Below are 22167 nucleotides of genomic sequence, written 5' to 3' on the forward strand. Positions count from 1 at the left end.
TTAGAACCCTGAAATTGCCACTAATAATACATCGTATCTTGCACCAACCAATGGGTTTCATAGATGTGATAGATTGTGGCGCAGGCACACGAAAAAGCAAGCAAAAATCGCAAAACAACTAAAATATTAGTTGTTTTTCTGAATTTGATTGGTTGAAATTTGGTACAACTAATCGATTGTTGATTTAACTAAACTGCCATTATTGATTGATCGTGCTGGAAGTTTAGCAATGACACACAGCGAAGACACAAACCATAAAGGAGTAATGAAACGTTACAGTTGAGCAATGACATACACAAAGCAAAGCCTTGGTATTACATTCCTGTAGTGGAATTTGACCTTCTGTTTCAACAGACTTCGCAGCCGATTCAGAGTGTACAGAATCATTGCATGGCTGGTGCTACGATTCTACTAACACTACGAATCCTTCCAGGTCGGGGTTCGAACATACGACAACTGGTTTCTAAGACCAGTGTCCTATTCATTGAAACGCCAACCCGGGACGACATGACATACACTCTAGACGGAAAATGAAACGTTTAAATGCGGTGTCACTCGTGCAACAGAGCAATGACACACTCCCAGCAAAGTTAACTGTATACATGAAAACAAAAAAATGTCTCAGTTGTTTTAACCAATTATTCAGTTATATGAACTTAAGACGCCTATTGCAATAAATAATGCAACTAATCGTTCACTGTTCAAACAACGAAATTTTGCCTAAGTAGCTACTTATAGCTTCATCACTAAACTCACAGATGATATAGAAATGAAACAATGCCAAGAGAGAATTCACCAGCAAAATGTTTACAGGGCATTAAGAAACTTTTCCTTCACTTGCAGAATGGCTCGTTGGAAAAGCTTTTTTTATTCCGTTCTTAAGAATTTTGCTGATAAGAATTTTGCTGATAAGTAGCCCAATACTATAGATGTACTTTCAAGAAAATACAAATACTGTCACTTTACTTAAGCAGTAATTTTTAAGCGTTAAGCGTTTTTAATTACATAGACTTCAACTATCCGAAAATGTTTCTTCTGTTATTCTGTTATAGATGAAAGTGCCACTACGTAACTGCCACAAATGATATTCATTTGTCATTAAAAAATTTCAACATGAAACGTCTCTGATGAAATGAAGAGGGTTTTCATATTGCGTTTTGCTATCTTCATTCTCAGCCAAGTGACAGCATTTGAATACAACAATTTCGTTTACCTGGATGGTTATGACAAAATCAAAAGATAGGTAGGTTAAATCAACAACTTTCTAGTTGACACAACCAGGCCGTTGCTTTTCAAGATAGTTGATATTCATTATACCTCGAGCATCTAAAAACTGACATCACGATTTTCCTGTTACCTGTTGCGTTTTCGGCGTCTTTCCCCTGATATGATACGAAGAAAAATGGTGGATCCATGTTTCGCCCACTGTTTCATACCAACAAAAGAAATCCTTTTTATTGCGACTAACCAATGCCATACTGCTTTTTGGATCGTTGATGCGTTGTTGCTTTTGTTCGATTGCGAGCGAACGCGGCACTTATTTGGAATATTTGGACCTTTTTATGCCCAGATTTCCGCGTAAGATCGTAAAAGCACTTCCAGTTGATCTGGTAACCATCTCTAATTCCTTGAACTTTGATTTTTCGCTCATCTATCACGATTATCAAAACTTGCTTAACCTTTTCCAAATTTTCCACGATTGAAATCAGAATACCACATTTTTTTGTTTTTAATGCACCCGAGTGTGTGTAATACTTCTCAAACCATTACTAGGTTTCCATTTTTCATAAATGAATAAGTAACGTCACTTATACATCGGTAGTTTTATTGCTTGTGGTCTGACTGATGAAGAAATGACGCATGTTATTTAAGGGTTGGCAAATTCGAAAAATGAGGTTAGTTTGACAAAATAAACGCCATCTCTGGGCCATCGGGACTTTTTGAATTATGTATTATGCACATCAGCTGCTGGAGAGTTTATGGATTAGTTTTGTGCGCCGTTCGATTTGCACGAGGCACATTTGGATCGAAATTTGGCTATTTATTCGTATTCGAGGAAATGCAGGATGACCTCGATCATGGAACGAGTTTAGTATCTTTCAAAGCATTCTCTTCATACCTGGCTAGTTATTCTCATTCTAAACTTCGGGTGATGCGTTCATATGCAAATTTGATCGCTGTTATCGATCGTTGTATGTTCGAATTTCGACCTGGAAGGATTCTTAGTACCAGTAGGATCAATGCACTAGTCCTGTACATTTATAAATCGGCCGCGATATCGGTTGAAACAGACTGTTAAGTTTCATATCGGAGTATAGTATGGCATCACCCATGAATGAAAAGATTTAATCAATTTCTAAAAATTCGAATGCAAATATATTAATAGCATCATGAATGCTAATACACGATGCTTCCTGTTACCTGTTTGCCATCATAAATTGGTTCTTTTAACGGTGCCAGTTTCTGAGTCGAACATCCAGGTGCATCTTCCGAGTATCCTGTAATGTAATGTATCCTTATGTACGATATTAGGATATCGCACCCAACCCATGTAACGTAGCATGACAGCAACTCACTTCCTATTTCAACGTTAAACAAAACTACTACAAAAACAAGATTAATGTGCTCAACGAACGCTAGTCACACGAAGCAGTATCGTTCCAGCAGGTGACCGGTAGTGAATTGATTAATTTAAACTGCGAGCAGACACAATCAAGTTTTTTCAAGTGGAACTAAGCAATCAACTTGGCCACCAATCAGCGGATCAGCGGATACCGTCACAGGAACTCGTCGCACAGTTTTGATCGCACACAGTAACCATGGGCAACGCATGTTCCAGCAACTCCAAAGTGCAATCTCCAGTGCCTGGGTAAGTTTTGTTGTCACGTGTTAGCTATTCCTCACAACTGTTTATTGATCACAACCTTGCAGTGGGATAAATCATAGTAATCATCATACGGCAGTAAAACCAACGCGTTAATCAGATACAGAAAAATCAATTCTTGCGTTACATTTTGCTCGTCACACAGTCTGCCTCGCGTCACGGTGATCTCTGTCTAATTTATTTAAGCGATTCAAGGTTAGATTGTTATCGTTTTCTTTTTTGTTGTGTTTTAGTTTCTATTACTTTGAACTGTCTTCGAACGGTTGTACGATGAGTGAAACCATGCCGGGAAATATGCTTTGAAACTTAGAATATTAGATGTACAAACGATTGATTTCACAACTGAACATTAAGTTCAATTTAACCCTTAAGTGCACACTGTCGATTTTTTATATCCTGTTTGCATCAAACTTCACATGGAACGCTTAAATACGAAGCATTGCTCATTTAAATATTGAACGTCATTATTTTCAAATCACAATAAAAATATTTGGAAAAGAAATATTGCTTGAAATTATTTTACATTTTCAATGGGAACGTACGTAAAAGTAATATTAGTTGGTTTTTCTGAATTTGATTGGTTAAAATTTGGTACAGCTAATTGATTGTTATTGTACCTAAACTGTCATTTTTGATTTATCGTGCTGGCAGTTTATCAATGACACCCAGCAAGGACAAACACCACAAACGACTAATGAAACGTTACAGTTGACCAATGACACACACCTTAAGCGGAAAATGAAACGTTTCAATGAGGTGTCACTCGTGCAACTGGGCAATGCCACAATCCCAGCAAGGCAAACAATGTTTCAGTTGTTTTAACTAATTATTCAGTTATTTGAACTCAAGACCTATTGCACTAAATTTTGTTTTACTGCTAGTCTTTTTGGGAGCTAATCGTTCACCGCTTGAACAACGAGTTTTTGTCTAAGTTGCTGCTTATAGCTTTATCACCAAACTCACATATTATATAGAAATACAACAAAAGATTATAATTCACAGTTCACAGGGCATTAAGTAATTTTGCCTCCACTTGCAGAATGGCTCACTGGAAGAGCTTTTTTGATTCCGTTTTCAAGAATGTTACTGGTAAGCCATTGACTCGGTACGCCACTGATTGCTCTGGTTTTGCACTTCCGAGCAGAAATGACAATGAAATACCGTTAGAATACTGGTAGAAAGTGCAAAATTAAAGCAATCCACACCATCAGTATTTTTCAATGATAAACGATATGATATGATAAATTCATATTAATGGTCTCACGGTTTCATAACAAAAATAATGAATATATCCTTTTCTTTTTGACTTTCAATTCTAGAATTACAGGGTAGTAAATGTTTGAAATTTCATACCGTTTTTTTGAAAGGGTGTGAAATCGTTATAATCCTTTAAGTTGGGCTCAATACTGTTTCGTTAGTAGTTTATATTAATTAATGGGGCTTTGGTCCACTAGTCCAATAGTCTAGTTGCCGTGTGGAACCCAGCTACAAAAAATGTAGCCAAGATCCACTGAGTTCCTACTTCCATGTCGTAAAAGGCCTCAATTGCAGAGGTTTCTCTTTACCTACTTTCAGTTACTAGAACTCTTGTTTACTAAACTAGGATCAGGGTTATTTCGCCGAAAGCCATTTCACCGAAAGCCATTTCACCGAAAGCCATTTCACCGAAAGCCGTTTCGCCGAAAGCCTTGCTTTTTGAATTGGTTTTTATTTTAAATCAATTCCAATTACGATTTTAAGACGATCGCTGGATTCAGCGAAATGGCTCTTTCGACGAAATGACTTTTTCGGCGAAATGGATTTCGGCAAAATGGCCCATTCGGCGAAATGTCATTTGGCGAAATAACCAAATGACATTTCGCCGAATGGGCCATTTTGCCGAAATCCATTTCGCCGAAAAAGTCATTTCGTCGAAAGAGCCATTTCGCTGAATCCAGCGATCGTCTTAAAATCGTAATTGGAATTGATTTAAAATAAAAACCAATTCAAAAAGCAAGGGAAAAACGATATCACTTAAAAAAATAAAATTGTTTAAAAATAGTAAAATGTTGCAAATTAATACATAATATATTAAGTGATGCAGAAATTGAACATTTTCAGAGGAATTTTAAGCAATGTCAATAAACCAGCCATCTTGGATTTTTGACGCCGTACATAATTTTCTTGCACTTACTTTTCACATCCGTTCTGAAAGTAGCCATATGATGGAAAATTTCCGCATACATTACACAAAACTGTTTTTACGAACCAAATTTCAATTACATGTATAACAAATGAAAAAAAGAACTAAAAAAAAATAAATTTAAATGTTTTGCATAATACAAAGAATCATTCGAACAACACTTTGTATTTTTTTCGTAGAAAAATATTGAGAAATAAGTCGGTGAAGAAGTATTTTCCAGGACGCATTTTCGAAATGATTATTTGCGGTGTTTATTGTATCTCAGTGCCAAAAACTTCAAGTAACATAGTTATAGTAGATGTTTTTTCTAGACCCCTTCGTTTTATTTGATATTTTTTATTGTTTTGAGTTTTTGGTGATTGCTTATAATCAAAACTGCGATTTATAACGAAAACATTTTGCAGCTGTAAAATGTAAAACTGTAAAATTTTGTAACAGAATACGTAAGGGCTCTTTGCAGTATAAGATAAAAAAAGTTAAGCCCATAACATCCAGAGTTTTGTTCCGATAGGCTTGAAAATTTGACAAAATATTCTTGAAATATTTTGCTGTAAGAAAATATAAAGAAAACATAAATAGTTTTTCAAAAGTGTTAGACCCTATCCGCCTCTTAAGATAATAAAATTATCGCATCTATTGTAAAGGCTTTACTGTAGCGAGAATCGATGACTGTTCATTGCTGTTTCACATTGACATTTACTTTTACATTTCCTGCCCTAGGTATGGGCAACAACATATGTATCCGTCACCGATTCGCTGGTTTAGTGTATCCTTATTGTGGATGCTGCAGAATTATTTTTTTTTTTAATTGCCACCTAGTTTTAGACCCCGATTCCCGTCGGACATAATCGTTTAAATTAAGACCAGTGGCAACTGGTTCATTATTTCCCATCGTGTTAAATGTAGAAGAAATACAACGCACGTTTCGTGACCCTTTTGCAATATGAACAGCAATAAAAAGCTAAAATGCGTAAGACCATACAACCTTGATCCATCTGACGGATGGAGATTGAAAGCAAAATGACACCATATCGCGAATGCTGCGTTCGATACAGTCGCGACCTTGTACTAATCGAACACCGCACGACGATGTTTGCCATGATCGTATGTTTGTCCCATATACATGGAAATACCACGCAGTTCATAGAGCAAACGAGCGATCATTGGGTGTTATATAACTTTCGCTTCCAATTTACACCAACCGGTTGTCGGTGCTAAAATCTGTTATTACTTCAAAATTCCACCTGATAGTTTGGTTGTTCACACCATTTCACTACTGCACATCTAATGAAATTACGTGAATATACGTTCGTTTTCTTCGTGGAATTAAAATTCAGTATTGTGTGCCCAAAGAGTACAAATTATTTTGACAAATATTATTTTATAGGAGTTGGCTAAACCGATTTTCACTAACTCATTTCGTTTTTGATTGAGAACACTCGTGGAGTGTTTTGTTTGATTCGTGCACTTTTTGTGCAGTCGAACAATCAAAACAGGTGCACTGTGTTTCATTGATTCACACCGCACGAAAAAAATCACTTTCGGGGCAATTCGCGAGCAACTTTTTTGCACCCGTTTTCTTTTTCGAGCAGCAAGCGTGCAAGCCAAACTTCACAAAACCGTTTCATTGATCGATTGTTAGGGCAAAACACTAGCATCGAACGAGTGGAATCAATGAAAAATGACATTAGATTAGGTCTTATGGTCTTGAAAAAAATCCTTGAAAAAATTTCATTTAAATTTAAATCTCATTTCATTCAAATTCGAATTCCAGTTCCGGAATGGCAGTGTGATACGTACAAAAAAAATGAAAATAATTTCAGTAGTTTTTTTTTCGAACATAAATCAACGGATTTTTACTATCTTAGAATTTACTTGGAAGTCTTCAGATACGTAAATAATAAGAATATCCCGATTTTTATTCAGATCCAACTTCCGAAGATAGGCTGTTTACACCAAAAATGTCAATTTAAAGAGTATTTGTATTTCATAAGTAACCATTCTTTAAATTGACTAATGAATTTTTCTAGTTTGCAGACGAAAATAGTATAGGCCCAGATAAGATTTTCATAAAATCAAACTCAAATTAACATGTCTGATAGTCTAATAAAAATATCCAAGTCCTACTTTCGTTTTTAATATTACAATGAGATAAGTTTTCAACATTTAAAACCGTCATAGAAAATCATAAAATATCTTTTAAGTTATGCTGTTCAATCTGTAGGTCATGTTCCCGAATAAAAACTATTGTAGAAAAACAATACGATTTGCTGTTACAAAACCTTCCATAATTTTGCTTTGACCATTGAAAAATATTGCGATCATGCTTTTGACAATAGAATGTATAGGTTGTTAAGTATCGTAACAATTCAAATCATAAAATTTCTCATTTTCTTGGAAAATAATCAAATGAACAGTTTGAATATTGTTTGAAACACCACGTGTACAAAAAAAATCAATTGTAGAATCGTAGAAACAATATATTGAATCGTGGGAATTGAAAAAAATCTTGTCAAGATACAATAAAATGTATTGTAACCCATAGATCTAGTTGTGAATCAATTGTTTATGCTGTAGAATCAATAGTTTTTTTTATATCGTTTATTTATACCCGGCTTTAACCTAGTTGCGGTCGTTCACCGGGTAGAATCAATAGTTTATTTTGTCACGGGTTAGTTTATGGCCATACTAACCTCCATTTAAATCGAAGATAGAGAAAATTAAAGAATCCTTCGAAATTGGGCTTAAAACTGTTTCTGTTTGTAGTTCATATAATCTGATGATTTAAGGGCTGAGGCCAGTAGGTCGCGTATAACCACGTGGCTCGCTCTGCGTATTACATTTCCCTCAATTCTCTCTCGCAAATGTGGAAAATAACTCTCGATGTGGCCGAGTGGCCAAGAAAGTTTTGATATTTTCGGTTACAAGTTTGACCACATCACATAAAATCCAAGAAAGCTGCCGCTTGTTTGGCAGCCTTTTTGAGCCGATTTTATTTCTCTCTCATGTTTCGTTACGTTACCAGGATACAAGAGCAGAAAAAAATGGTGCCGCCATAGCAATGGACTTACCTTTACAAAAATAACATTCACTTAATTTTTATCGCGACAACATATATGTTTTTAGGCACTAATCGCATCTAAACTAAATTATCTAGACATTGTCAGGATAGATTTTTGATCCATGCTTTTGAGGGCGAGATATTCAACGAACAAGTTGAAAGACGGAGTTTTCAGCTAAGCAATTCCTCCTTCAGAAAAAAAGACTTTCCCGACCGCTAATGGCAATGAATCATTCTGAAATTTTTCACCGGATAATCTAAACTAATTTTCTAAGATTTTTTTTATATTCGTCACAGTTTCTGAGAAAATCAGATTTGAAGCGTGAAAATAGCCCTTTAAAACGCCCTAAAACACACTGGCCTCAGCCCTTAATGATGGGGAGAATCACTGGGAGTGTGATGCGGTGCCCGGGTGTATCAGGCAACTTATTGAAGAATTCAACCAACTAACTTGAGATCGCTGCGCTGCTCGAGTGGCGAGCTTTGAACTAAGCGAGGGTGATAATTTTCAAATTTTGCTTGAAGATTCGAAAAAAATGCCGGGTTTTTATTGTTTTTTCCTATGAATCAAATACTAACATACAAAAACGTCTGAAAATTTGGTGAAAAAATCGATCATGATTAATTCAGTAACTTTTCGTGGTATGTTTGATTGATATTTATGAAAAATCGTAAGATGAAATATCAAATTCGAAGAAGTGAGTTTGGGTACTGTTTTCATATCTGCAGCGAACCCAATACGCAATACGAATAGGAGAAACAGGGTACTGTTGATATCGTTCCTTACAGATATTTCACATTTTTCTTATTTACAATCTTATTATATTTCACTTTACTAAAAATCGAACTAGACTAAACTCCGTCGAGTATCCGGGGAACGTTTGATCTATTTTCTTTGGGTTAAATGGTAAGTTTAAGACACGCGCGTGAAGTTAATAACCGTGCAGATATTTTAGACTGCGAGGAGAACCCATTTAGTATTTTTTATTTTGGTTAGGGAGTAGATATCGACATTACTTCGTATTGCGTAAGACGTTGTTGTGCGGAGTTTTACGTGTTTCTAAAGAAATTTCGTATTTTAGTAAAAAGCACATATCAAGCACTTAGATCTTTGCAATCAGTTTGAAATTTCCATTAACGAGACACAGGAACAATATAACTGCAAAATTGAAAACGAAATAAAATCATGTCCTAAAATCTTTTTCAACTACACTAACACGAAACTAAAAAGCAACAATCTTCCATCTCAAATGCATTTCGATGGTCAAGTAGGAAAAAATAATATCGAAATCTGCAACCAATTTGCAAATTTTTCTTATGAAGTTTATATCTTATTCTGAATCTGACCGTGACCGTAAATACTTTTCGTTCATACCTGAATTTTCAAATCACATCTCTGTAAACTGTCTGTCAGAAAATGACATTTTGGCTGCACTGAAAAACCTAGACGATTAAAAAGGACTCGGATCTGATGGAATACCACCAATACTCCTAAAAATCTTGCAGAAGTACACTTGTATGTACAACTTTTCAATGTATCACTGAAAAAATCTATTTTTCCTAAAACATGGAAATCATCTTTTCTTGTACCAATATTCAAATCAGGTAAAAGGCAAAGTCCTAGCATTACATTCCTTTTGTGGAATTTGGCCTTTCTGTTTCAACAGACTTCGCAGCCGATTCTTAGTGTACAGAATCATTGCATGGCTAGTACTATGGATCCTACTGACACTAAGAATCCTTCCAGGTCGGAACAGACGACAACTGGCTTGTAAGACCAGCGTCCTATGCATTGAACCGCCAACCCGGGACGAATCAGGTTCGAGTTCTGATAGCCGTAGCTACCGCGGAATAGCCATTATTTCAAGCATTCCTAAATTTTTTGGAACAATTATAAACGAAAAACTTTTCCAACAACTGAATAATGTAATAACAAACAAACAACATGGATTTTTTAAGGGTCGCTCAACCACAGCAAATCTTTCACAATTTTTCTCTTTCACTCTGAATGCCATGGATTCTGGCAACCACGTAGAAATTCTATACACCGACTATAGTAAAGCTTTCGACCGTATCGACCATTACTATTATACAAACTACTGAAATATGGCATAAAACACAATCTACTACAGTGGCTTGATTCATATTTAACGCAACGTGTACAAGTAGTTCGCTTTCAAAACATTCTGTCTGACCCAATTGATGTAACATCGAGTGTACCTAAGGGCTCTCATCTAGGGCCTCTTCTTTTCATACTGAATGTAATCGACATTTCCTCAAATATCTAAAAGTGCTTATATTTGTAGACGACATAAAATTCTTTATGGAAATTAAAAACAACAGCAACGCCGCAATATTCCAGAACGAAATCAATCTATTCCACATTTGGTACTGCAAAAGTCTACTCCAACTCAATGTAAAAAAAAATGTTTCTCAATAACTTTCAGTAAGAAAAATGAAATTATATCTATAAACATACATCTAGGAAATGTCTTAAAATGTAACAACAGCACATATGTGAGACCTATTTTCGAATATTGCAGCCTAGTATGGAATCCATACAATATTATTCACGAAGAACGCATCGAATCTATTCAAAAACAATTTTTTCTATATGCACTTCGTAAATTAAACTGGACAGCATTTCCTTTACCATCATATGAAGCACGCTGCATGCTCATATCAATACACAAACACTTAAAGAACGCCGCGAGCTTTCAATGCTTTATTTTATGAGCGATATTATTTCTAAACGCATTCAATCACTTTTTTTATTATCGCAAATAAATTTTTATATACCTAGCCGTCAATTACGAACCATGAAATTATTTTTAGAATGAAACACTAGAACAAATTATGCTAACTATAGCCCAATCAATCGAATAATGCGCCACTACAATCAATATTGCGAATATCTTGACCTAGGTATGTCCAAAAATGAGATGAAATCCCAGTTTAGTCGTAGAAATAATGCGTCGTATCTAAGTAAACATTGTAAACCATTTATATGTAGTCTTCATTTGCTTGACGTAATAAACAAGCGGAGAGTCAAGTGTGCCTCTCTGTGCCCCATGAATCAGCTACTTGTTAAAACTAAGCCCTTTGTGTGCCGCAACTGTGCAACTATATGAAAACGAAAGTTCCAATATTGATAAATGCACAAACGCATGGTGTTAATGTATGATTGGCACATTGTTCTAAGCGTCCTCTCTTTGGAAATAAATAAATAACTTAAAAACTTGACACAGCTTTTCACAGAAATTTTGTTCTAGCTTGGATGTCTGTTCCCTGTGAGTGGACAGTTAATCAAGGTATCAATTTCATTTTCAATTTATGATGATGTCATAGTCCTGTACAACCTAAGTACTTTTCAACCAAACGCTCAGATAACCGTAACGTGACTGTCCGTTGATTTGAATGCAAATTATAAGACGCAACTGTAATGTGATCAGATTGATTATAGTATACAAGCTTCAAGATTTACATAGACTTTGCAGTCAAGTGAGGTGTGTTTTAGAATTAAAAAGAACCACAAACTAACGTGATTACGATTTCGCGGAATCATCGTACAAACCAACTATATTCAGATGGGCATGTTTATGTTCAAACGGTCAAATTACACAAACCTCCACAGTTCGAATGGCTGATCATGCGAACCACCGTCAATATTCATGCACAAATTTAACCAACTTAATTACTCATTTCCAGAACCCCGACCTCATTAGCAATTCGAATGTAAACAAAAATGCTATGGAAAATTTCATAGATAGTCATTGTTTGAATTTTATAAGATTTTTTTTTAATTCCTTAATCTATGCAATTTACAAATCTATCACACAGCGTGGAACAAGGTCATTTCAACAGCGGACTGACCTTTCTCTAACGGAAAAGTTTTAACATCTTTGAATATACTCAAGTTATAGAATATTGTAGTTCAAGTAAACGAACCTGTCCCAAAAGCTATCATGCCCATGGCTTCGTATCATCATCGTGTGGCAAACGAATGTGTACGCTACTCCTCTGTTGATAGGCCAGGCATGACAAACCATGCAATTATTACGTGAATCTGTTCGAGGGTCGAGGGCTTATCGTACAACGTGAACGATTATTGCGACTCGACTGTTACTTCCAATGGGTGACTCGAATGACCCGTGCGCTGCTATGCAGCATCCAGTTCACACTGGAATAGGAAGTGAATTTGCACCTTTTTCTTCGCGATTAGTCGTTTCCATGGTGATGAGAGCTCAGTGAAAATCTTAAAGTTGTATTAATCGCAATTTTTTAGCAGAGTGTTCATAGATCTAGTAAGGTTGAACGAGGTAGAATCGTCATTAGTTCAGATATTTATCATATTGCTTTGAAATTCATTATCCCGAAACACTATAAAAAATAAAATCAAAATAAATATCAATTTGCAAAAATTCCATCCGTTTTGAAGTTGATGTCTAATAAGATCACCCTTCATATTTTTCCTTTATTCGAATACTAACACATTTCAATTTAATTTTTATTTGTATACCTATTACCGTTCATTTACATCACCAATATTCACTTAATGACCATTCACACTCATACAAAATGTCATCGGCACAATACACACAAAATCATGCAGATTTTGGCAAACATTTGTATTAGTTTTCAATGTTAAATACATAAACATATTGGTTATGTACCATGCTTAAACGAATTGCTAAAAACAGAGTCCAGTAATTTTAGAGCACCTGTAAAGTAAAAAGAAGCACCTGTAGCTATTATTGAATATAATGTTATATACTCGAGCAGAGACCCACTCACACTAGGATCAATTTGTTGAATAGAATTATTTGTTATGTATACAAAAACGAACTGTAATTTCAACTGCCAAAATTACTTTACGCCTCAGTGTTCTCCAACACTTAGGCAACAGGTAGTAATCCAAATTCAATTGCAGTCTGTGGGTTTATTCTATTGTCTGCCTATTGCTTCTTCCTGCTTTTTCCGTAAACTTTCCGTAGCAAGGCACGTATACCATAATGTGTGTGTGTCAGTCTGCAAATATCGCATTACGTTTAATAACGAAAATGACAATCAACACTAACAGTTAAACCAAAAAATCCAATATTTGATTCGTACTTCGACACAAAATATTACCTTTCTAGGCATTTAAAATCAATTTCTACAAATATACACTTATACCATTAGATCTCCGGAACCGGGAGTACCAATGATTTGATTTTCGAACTTGACCCACAATTCAATAGTAGCTTTCAAAAAAGCATAGCCGTGCTAAAATCTCTGCATCTCTGAGAAAATTGAGCGGTAAAAACATCGCGTTTTGTTGGTTACAACTTTTATTCCATTATATCTCCGGAACCAGAAGTGACAGGGTGTTTTTACAAAAGATAGATACAATTCTATGCAAAGAGATAGTAATTAAAATTTCTGTATTTTTCTGTTTATTATAACTACAAATAAGAAAATGGTACTAGCAGCCAAAGTGAAGAATGAATATTGTTACTGTTCTAGGTAGTTTAAATTAGTTTCAAAATAATGCCTTTAATTATTTTCAAAGGCCTTCGAAATCGAAAAATGTCTCGTAATGCTGCATAACGTTGGACTCTGCAATGATCACTCTCTATCCTACTCTATTTTTTTACCATACCGTTTATTTATATCCGGCTTTAACCTACCTATAATCATTCACCGGGTATACCTTACTCTATTTTAACATTAGACGAAGGAGAAAACTGTTACGACGTACTTTCAGTGAATTCCGGATTTCTTAATTCCTTTCTAAATTAAATATTGACTGGTGACTTATTGGCCGTTACAAAAGAGACGAAACAAATGGAGCTTCCCTCCTTCCAGATTAGTTCAATGTTAGGACAGTTTTACAAAGAGAATTTCAGCATCGAGTCCAGTAATAGAATCTGGGTGCTCGCGTTCAAGCATGCATACAATGGTAATTCAGGCGCTCAAAATCGCACACAATCATGACATTTAACGAATTTTCACTAGTAGGTTTCACACAGTTCAAAAAAGTGCTTTCGATATTATCAAACCGATTTTCACACATTTAATGTCGCATAGTTTCATAGAGCGTTATTGAAATTCATCCAGATATGACTTCTGACTTACAGGATGACATGGTACATGAAAAAAAGAACTTGGAGTAGGTAATCTCACACTCAAATAAATATTCACTTTCGATTCACTTGAAAAATCACGTAAAATGGTTTCAAATGTCAAATTGAATATTTTACGTGACGAAAATGAATGTTATACGAACATCCCCTAAAATGAATAGAGTCATCACATCAGGTTTACGTGAATTGACCAAACGTCAAACAATCTACGTGAATTTCCAGTGTGAAAAACTCGATTTTGAAAATGGCGAACAGTGGCCCTCGAAGTGTAAGTAGTGTAAATATTTGCGAGAAATGTTATTTAATTACAATTTTTTATTCCATCGATCGGACCATTCCGGTATGAAAGTTTCCATGTGTTTGACTGGACCGAGTGCCTGCGTGAGTCCGGAAGTTTACCCGCTCCTGCCGAATGCTTTAAACAGGCCGTTGGTCCACCGAAAAACGAGTTTAAAATCGGTATGAAGCTAGAGACACTGGAACCATGTAATGCGACCTCAACCTGCATCGGTAGTGTTGTGGGAGTACTTGGATCTCGACTTCGGCTTCGGTTGGATGGCAGTGACAACAAAAACGATTTCTGGAGGCTTGTCGATTTGAGATACCACGACGTTATTAGTTGCTTTTTAAGCCATTGAAATTACATGCTAATTTTCTGAAAAAAATGTTTTATTTTTCATTTCATAGATTTATATAAAAATCTGAAATTTCCCTTTTGACTTTAACCAATATATAATATAATAATTCTCTGGTATCTAAATTTGATATGAACTGATGGTAAATGTGATATGAACAACAGTACATTAAATTTACTGGATTATGCATTAAACAGCTTTTAAATGCCAGTCCATTAAAATCTACGTGAAAAGTAGGGTGGAAAATATTTACATAACTTTTCACGTAACTATAACATGATTATTATTTTGAGTGCAGAAACATAACCGCGAGATTGACGTAGGACTGCAATCGAGTTGTGTATAAATAACAATTGATTTGATATTGAAGTATTCAAAAAGACCATTCGGTTTTAAAGGTTGGGTTTGTATTTAGTATTTTGTAGGCTTTTTTTGACGCTTAACGTGATCTGCAATTGACATGGCAGGCCACGTTGAATTATGCGAACTTTCGTATTTGGACTGCATGTGAGGAGTGTATCGAAAATAAGCTATCCACATACATTTGTGTTGTACGCATGTATTTGTGATGGTTTTTTATGTTCAGATCGCAGCATGCTGTGCGTTTGGCTGTCAGTTTTCGATTCTTTACTTGTTTGTGCGGTTGGAATTCTGCGTTTTCAAAATGTCGCGTATTGAAAAGGAAGTGGAAATTAAAGTTCTGGACACATGGCTAAGTGAGAAGGGTATTACTATGCGAAAATTGGCGAAGCGGTTTGGAATTCAGTATGCCAGTGTTAAAAACATAATTAATATGTTTGGGGAACATTATTCTTAGGATGAGTTACCGGGAAGAGGCAGAAAACCCGGTTCTTCCAACCCGAAACTGGACCAGAAAGTTGTATCTCTAATCATGAAGAACAAATCAATGTCAATACGTGATTTTGCCAAAACAGCAGGAACGAGTGTCGAAATGGTCCAGCGTATCAAGAGGCGAAATCACCTAAAGACCTACAAGAAGCAGATAATCTCGGAACAATGTGTAAAACAGAAGAAGCAAGTAGCAACAAGGGCCCGGAAATTGTATTCGCGTCTTTTGCAGGGTCCGGATGCATGCGTTTTGATGGACGATGAGACTTATGTAAAAGAGGACTCAAAAACCCTTCCAGGTCCACAATACCTTACTGTCGTCGTTGGGGAGGATGTCAGCGATGCGGACAGGTCGATTCAAGTGGAGAAACTCGGTCGAAAGGTACTGGTATGGCAAGCAATATGTTCCTGTGGTTTGAAGTCAACCATTTTTTACACTACCGGAACTATAAATGCAGAAATCTATCGATCTGAGTGTTTCCAGAAGAGATTGCTGCCATAGTACACCTCCACTGTTCAGGGGACGGGTATAGCGTGATGGGTAAGCATATGCCTTTCACGCAGCCCGCCTGGGTTTGATTCCCAACCCCGCACATAGGGTCAGAAAGTTTTTCTGGCCCGAAGAGGCGAATGACATTAATGTTAAAACCTCTATAATTGAAACAAAAAAAAAAACCTCCACTGTTTTGGCTGGATTTGGCGTCGGCTCACTATGCCAAAACCACTCTCAATTGGCTTGCGGAAAAGGGTATACATTTCGTTGAGAAAAAATATCAATCCACCAAATTGGCCTCAGCTTCGACCCATCGAACGTTACTAAGCGATCGTGAAGAGGGCCTCCAAGAAGACTGGTTAGGCAGCTGGGAACATGCAGGAGTTCAAAAAAATTTGGGCTCAAGCGTCCAAAAAATGCGATGCAACACTTGTCCGGAACTTGATGAAGAGCGTTCGATCAAAAGTTCGAAAACTCGTGAAGGAATAACTTAAATTTCACCCGGTTTTCTTTATGCTCAAGTTTAACCTCGTACAATAAAGGATCAATTTTTAGTTTGAATAAAATATCGTTTTTTATCATAATTTGAAAGAAAAATTTGTGGATACACTCCTTATTGAGACATGTTCAAGCTTTCACCAATCTTTTACAAAGATAAAACTAAACGATTGGCTGCATTTCTTTTATATCTTCAAAATAACTGCTTTGAGCTCCGCCCATATTAGGTTTTCAAAACTTAAGCATTTGGAAAGTTGCTTTATGAAAGATTTCCGATATGAAACTGTCATAATGTTATTTGGAATTCATTTCTAGCTCCTAAAGGTACCATATTGTGGAATTTTCTTCCATATTAAACACTGCTCGGTGCATTTTTCTTGAACTCAAAGCAACTGAATGTTGGTTTTATTTGCATTCGTTTAATACGCAGTCCGCACTGCGAACGGTTCACTATACTGATTTTTTCATTAAAATTTATCTAAACGGATTATTTTTACTTCCGATTTGCATATTTCAAAGAAGAATAATTCCAACAGTCCTTTGGGAAACCCTTAGAAAGACAGAACGACCAGCAGCTGGATGATGAAGCAATCGCTCATATATTTTAATATTTCATTTATCTCAATATTTCAGTGAAAAAAACTATCGAAATGCTGTACGGGACTCATTTCTGGCATTCAGAAGGAGCAAATTGAAGAATTCTCTACGATATTAAACACTGTTCGGAATATTTTCCTCTGACGCGATTAAGCAAAATGAGAACTAACGTTCGTTTGGTGTAAATTTCGCATACCGAAAAGTGCACAAAACTAATCAAATTATTCAAGATTTGCACTAAACTGATGATTTTCACCTTCGATTTGTAAAGAAGCAACCTTAATAGTTCTTTAGATAACATTTAAGGCCATTAAAAAGGCTGGTTTTGTATAATGTTCCCCATCATTGTCCACTTTTCATTTTCTTTTTCTCCAAATGGCAAATGACCACCATCAAGATGATGCAATCACTTTTGTTTGAAGGGAAAATCACCCTGCGAATGTCCAAAAGCAGATATGCTCACATAAGAACTAGTTGTTGTTTTTCTGCGTTTAGGCTTAAGGAACGGAACCTCATATTCGCCAATGACTGAAGCACCAGTTGAATAATGCTGGATGTAGTTCCACTGCCTTACCGTAGGTGGCAGCCTGCATATCGATGTGTTCATGGATTATCATAGACTGAAGCTAGCAAACATTCAACAGGGTCTATTTATAGACTCGGTTGATTTTGATGTTTTGTGTTTTGACCTATTTTTTCACTATTTAAATAATGTTTTCGTAATAAACGTGGTATTAACAACATTCTTACATCTTTTTCCATTCTTAAGTAATTTCGTTACACTTTCGTGTCGTGAAATTTTGAAAATTCACCCGGTGAGCATAGTAAAGAAAAACGTAGTCTTATGTCAAAATATGAACTCAATTTACACCGACAAAGATTGCACCGATCTTTACAAATTCGAATTCAAATTAAAGATCCAACATCTTGCGTGCGAGGTTTGCTCCTTAGCGGTCGACCTATTTGAGTCTTTCCGCTTACCAACACGTAGGTCTTCCTTTCTCCCAGCAATCTTGGTACATGTTTAGTTCACTATAACCAGCCGTGTTTTATCAGTCTTCCGATGTCATCATGGTTTGTATAATTGGGATAATTCGTGATTCATCTGGCTTGTTTTTTTAAGACACTAATATCATCCCTGCGGCTTATATCGTTATCGAATGTCGCGGGTATTCCAAGATTTATAAACTCATGCCGGACCACATCTATTACACCGTTTATACAGCCTTTGTACTTTTTAAGAGGGAAGCTGCAAGAATTGGATCAACCATCGAACACTACAAAGACGAAGTACAGTCTGGTAGAGAACGAGGTAGCTCAAAACGACGTGTCGGTCTTCAGCTCAACAGTTTTATTTGTCATTTCCCTTTATAAAAAAAGTATATGTTAGCTTTTCACTGAACGCAAAGAAATGGATATTTTAAGTATATTTTTCCTAACTAGGATCTAAACAAAAATGATTCACCCACGTAGAGTTAAAGTTACCAAAAAAGTGATGTTGCGAAACGTTAATTTGAATTATTTTCAAAAATCTTCTATATAAAAGTATTTGGTTAAAAAATTATTATTCATGTAAAATATTCTAAGATTCACGTTAACTAATCAGCAACCAAGAGAAATTACTAAGCGATAATTTCACAAAAAAGTTTAAGCCAGTCACAATTGCTTAAACTAAAAAGTATCACCTCACGATCTCCAACGATTCGAAAAAATCAATTCCCAATCATAAACACAAATGACCTTGACAATGAACCGGTACTGATGACGATGCACACCAGAAATTGATGAAACATTATCAGGCTAGTCAGCATTGTCGGATCGTAAGCACGATTACACCTTTGTCTTATCATCGTACGATCACGCGACTGCTCCCGATCGACCGAAGATGAAAAGGAGAATCCAGCCCTCGGACCGACACGAACTGTGCTTATCAAATTGCCGCAAAGCTGAAATCATTAAAAGCCAGTCACAGTTAGCAGCTTCTGTCAGTCCTGTGGCAGAAGTGATTCCGAAAATTGCTTTGGGATTCGTTTTTCCCTGCTCTTTGAGAAAAAAAAGTTGCGTTGATCGCAGCTCGTTCTAACTGTTGAACAGTTTGTTTGTTCAAATCTCTTTTCCATCAGTGAAAAAGTGAAGTATACAAGTGCAAAGATGTCCTCCAGAGTGCAAAACTATAACGACAGTAAAAAGAACTTTCAGAAGTAAGTTTAGATTGCAATATGAAGTTCAAACATCAATTTTTGGAATAAAAATTTGTGCAAAATTTGCAAATTAATGCACAAGTCATCAACTAAAGTGGAACAACGAGTTCACATAAAAATAACAATTTATTTCCAAGTCAAACCTGATAAGAATTCTGCATCGCCTGATGTTTAGTCATATAACCGGTAGGACATCTGATCATCGGATTCCCCTTACACATGTTTCATGATCACGGTCGGGGATTCCACTATCAAGCGATCACTCATAAACCTTGGCTGAGTGCCCAGTGCGTGGTAAACGACTGATTATCTGTGTCTGAGGAGGACTGAGAAATGCCTCATGAATGAAGCCGTGATCATAAATTTGTGATCGCCGTTCTGTCTGCGACGAGTGCGATGTGGGTTGCCTAGCAACAACACATTGGCACAAAAATAAAATTAAAAAAAACTCACAGGTGTATTAAAGTGGCGCGGAAATGAATGAATGGCGACGTTGAAGAGTGACGATTCCTAATTCACCAATATTATAAAATTCAACCAATCACTTCTGCTGATGTAGCGTGACTTGCTGTTTTATATTAATCAAGTCGAGAGTGGATGTGATGAAATGCAATAATGAAGCATAATTTCATCTTGATTCTCAATAACCAGTAAACTAACGTCCTGCGCACGATCATTCCATGTTCTGAATTGTTAGAACAAGTGTGCATCGAACCATGAGACAAATAATCATGGATACTTTACTCCACCTTCTTCTGCGGAGACACTCACCTTCTTCTGCGGAGACACTCACTTTCTTCTTCTTTCTGGTTGGCGTCATATCGATTGACAGCACAATAACTTAGGCTATATTGCCAGTTGATTCCCGTTTACAGTCTAGTGGATTATCCTTTTCACTGGACTACAAGCAAAACCTCGCTGTGTTGCAACGTCAAGTTACCAAAGTACGGATAAAAATTATTTATTTCTTGCGAAATACTCGAATTTTCACCGCACTAACACGATACAACTCGTAACTCGTTGAGAGTTTCACCGGAAGTCAAGGCACTCAACGCTATAGTAAAAATGGGTGCTTTTGGTGTTGCGGACAGCTTTATTACATTACTATTACAATTTGGTTACTAGATCTGTAAGCTTTATGTTTTTATCGGGAATAACCGTACCTAGTCACTTGATGTTTTGCTTGCTCATTTTGTAGTGTCAAGTAGTCTACCTGTTTCATTGTCTTCCTTGTCTTCACTGTGAGTAGTGAGCAAGTGCGAATGAATAGGCAAAACATGAACTCGATAATCAAAACTCTCTCCGACCATAATGATAAATAGAGGGTGGCGGTTCTCATTTGAGTTTTCAATTATCATCAGCAAGTTAAAATCGTTAATTTGGACTGTTTGAAATGTATTGAGATGTGTTTCTAAATATTAAATATGAAATCTGGAGGAGGGAACAATTAATTTATGTTTATTTGGAATAGATATTTCAGTTATGATGACTGGTTTACCTTTCATCCATTTCTTGAACCAATTTGAAGTCCACTCTCTCATTCAATTGTAAGAGATATTTTGTTACTTCAAGAGATAAACTGACGGTTCGATTTCGATTGAATTAAATGAAGTTTTACAGCACTTATCGGTAGTACATTTATTCAAAAAATGCCGTAAAAATTCAATGGTTTTTTTTTTACTGTTTAATGAGTCTATATCGAAGGAAGAACTACTATTTTGATAAACGATTAAACAATAGTTTTAGATCGATGCAAACCATGATTTATACTAGGTATCTGATATATTATTTCAAACTCCAGTCTCAACTCAACAACTAAAGGCCCAAGAAGTAGATTTTATTTCAAACGATTTTTTCCGGGATATCATTCCGGATATATATGAATTTAAATGCACCTTTTTCCAACCAAGCAGATGCATCCTTCTCCAAAAAAAATTGAATTTTACAGGTGACTTAATCCCTCTTACGATGTAATTCTTAAAGACCTAATTTGTCAAGTGACGGAAAATTTTATTTGTAATGACTTAATGTTAGATGCGCTTGAATTTTACTGATTTCGACTGTAACTTGCGTTCTAGTAGCAGGTGCGACTGTATGAATTTAAATGCACCTTTTTCCAACCAAGCAGATGCATCTTTCTGTGGCTCAGTCGATTAACAGACGTACTTGCGATCAAATGATTCTCGGTTCAAGTCGCGGCGGTTGCTATCAGTATTCTTTTTTTTTTGTTTCAATGAATTTCATGTCATGGAGTTTAAGACACAATATTAAAAAATCTTCCACATAAATTTGCGTGAACTGCAACGCTCCATTTATGTGCATCTATATAGATGTAAAATCACAGGGTTTATTCGAAATGTGTAGGGAAAAAACAAGTCACCTTAAGGTATAGCAAAAATCCATAGTTTTATCAGACCTTAGCGAGAAGATCCATTCATACTATGGATTGTTATAACATAGAAGCCGCAATGAACTTAGTTTGAGCTTCTCCATCAATATTGAACGGAAACCATACTGTAATTAGAAGTTAATTTTAATCAGAAACAGGACTTTGAACTTTTTCCTGTTCGGAAAAATTATTTCGCCAAATGAACAATGCTTTGCACCGCTGTTCCATCATTCCGTAATAGAACACTCCACAC

General features: G+C 36.0%; 1 protein-coding gene and 1 long non-coding RNA gene across 4 annotated transcripts in view; one reads left to right on the plus strand and one right to left on the minus strand.

The window, feature by feature from the left end:
• Positions 1-22167, plus strand: part of LOC131425382 (NADP-dependent malic enzyme) — a 45973-nt gene that overhangs the window by 766 nt on the left and 23040 nt on the right. For 2 of the 3 annotated variants that reach the window (XM_058587224.1, XM_058587223.1), the window contains exon 2: positions 2533-2869. In XM_058587224.1, the coding sequence (XP_058443207.1) occupies positions 2820-2869 (50 nt within the window). In that variant the 5' untranslated portion in view covers positions 2533-2819. Of the gene's footprint in view, positions 1-2532; positions 2870-19324; positions 19526-22167 lie in introns of those variants that run through there. The other variant, XM_058587222.1, reaches the window with a different exon arrangement.
• LOC131425385 (uncharacterized) lies at positions 1554-20677 on the minus strand. The gene is made up of 3 exons (XR_009228983.1): positions 20297-20677; positions 2422-2498; positions 1554-2356 (listed from the first exon to the last, which is right to left on the minus strand). It is a non-coding gene; the product is annotated as an uncharacterized LOC131425385 (long non-coding RNA).

Source organism: Malaya genurostris, chromosome 1, assembly GCF_030247185.1.
Source record: "Malaya genurostris strain Urasoe2022 chromosome 1, Malgen_1.1, whole genome shotgun sequence".
NCBI lineage: Eukaryota > Metazoa > Arthropoda > Insecta > Diptera > Culicidae > Malaya > Malaya genurostris.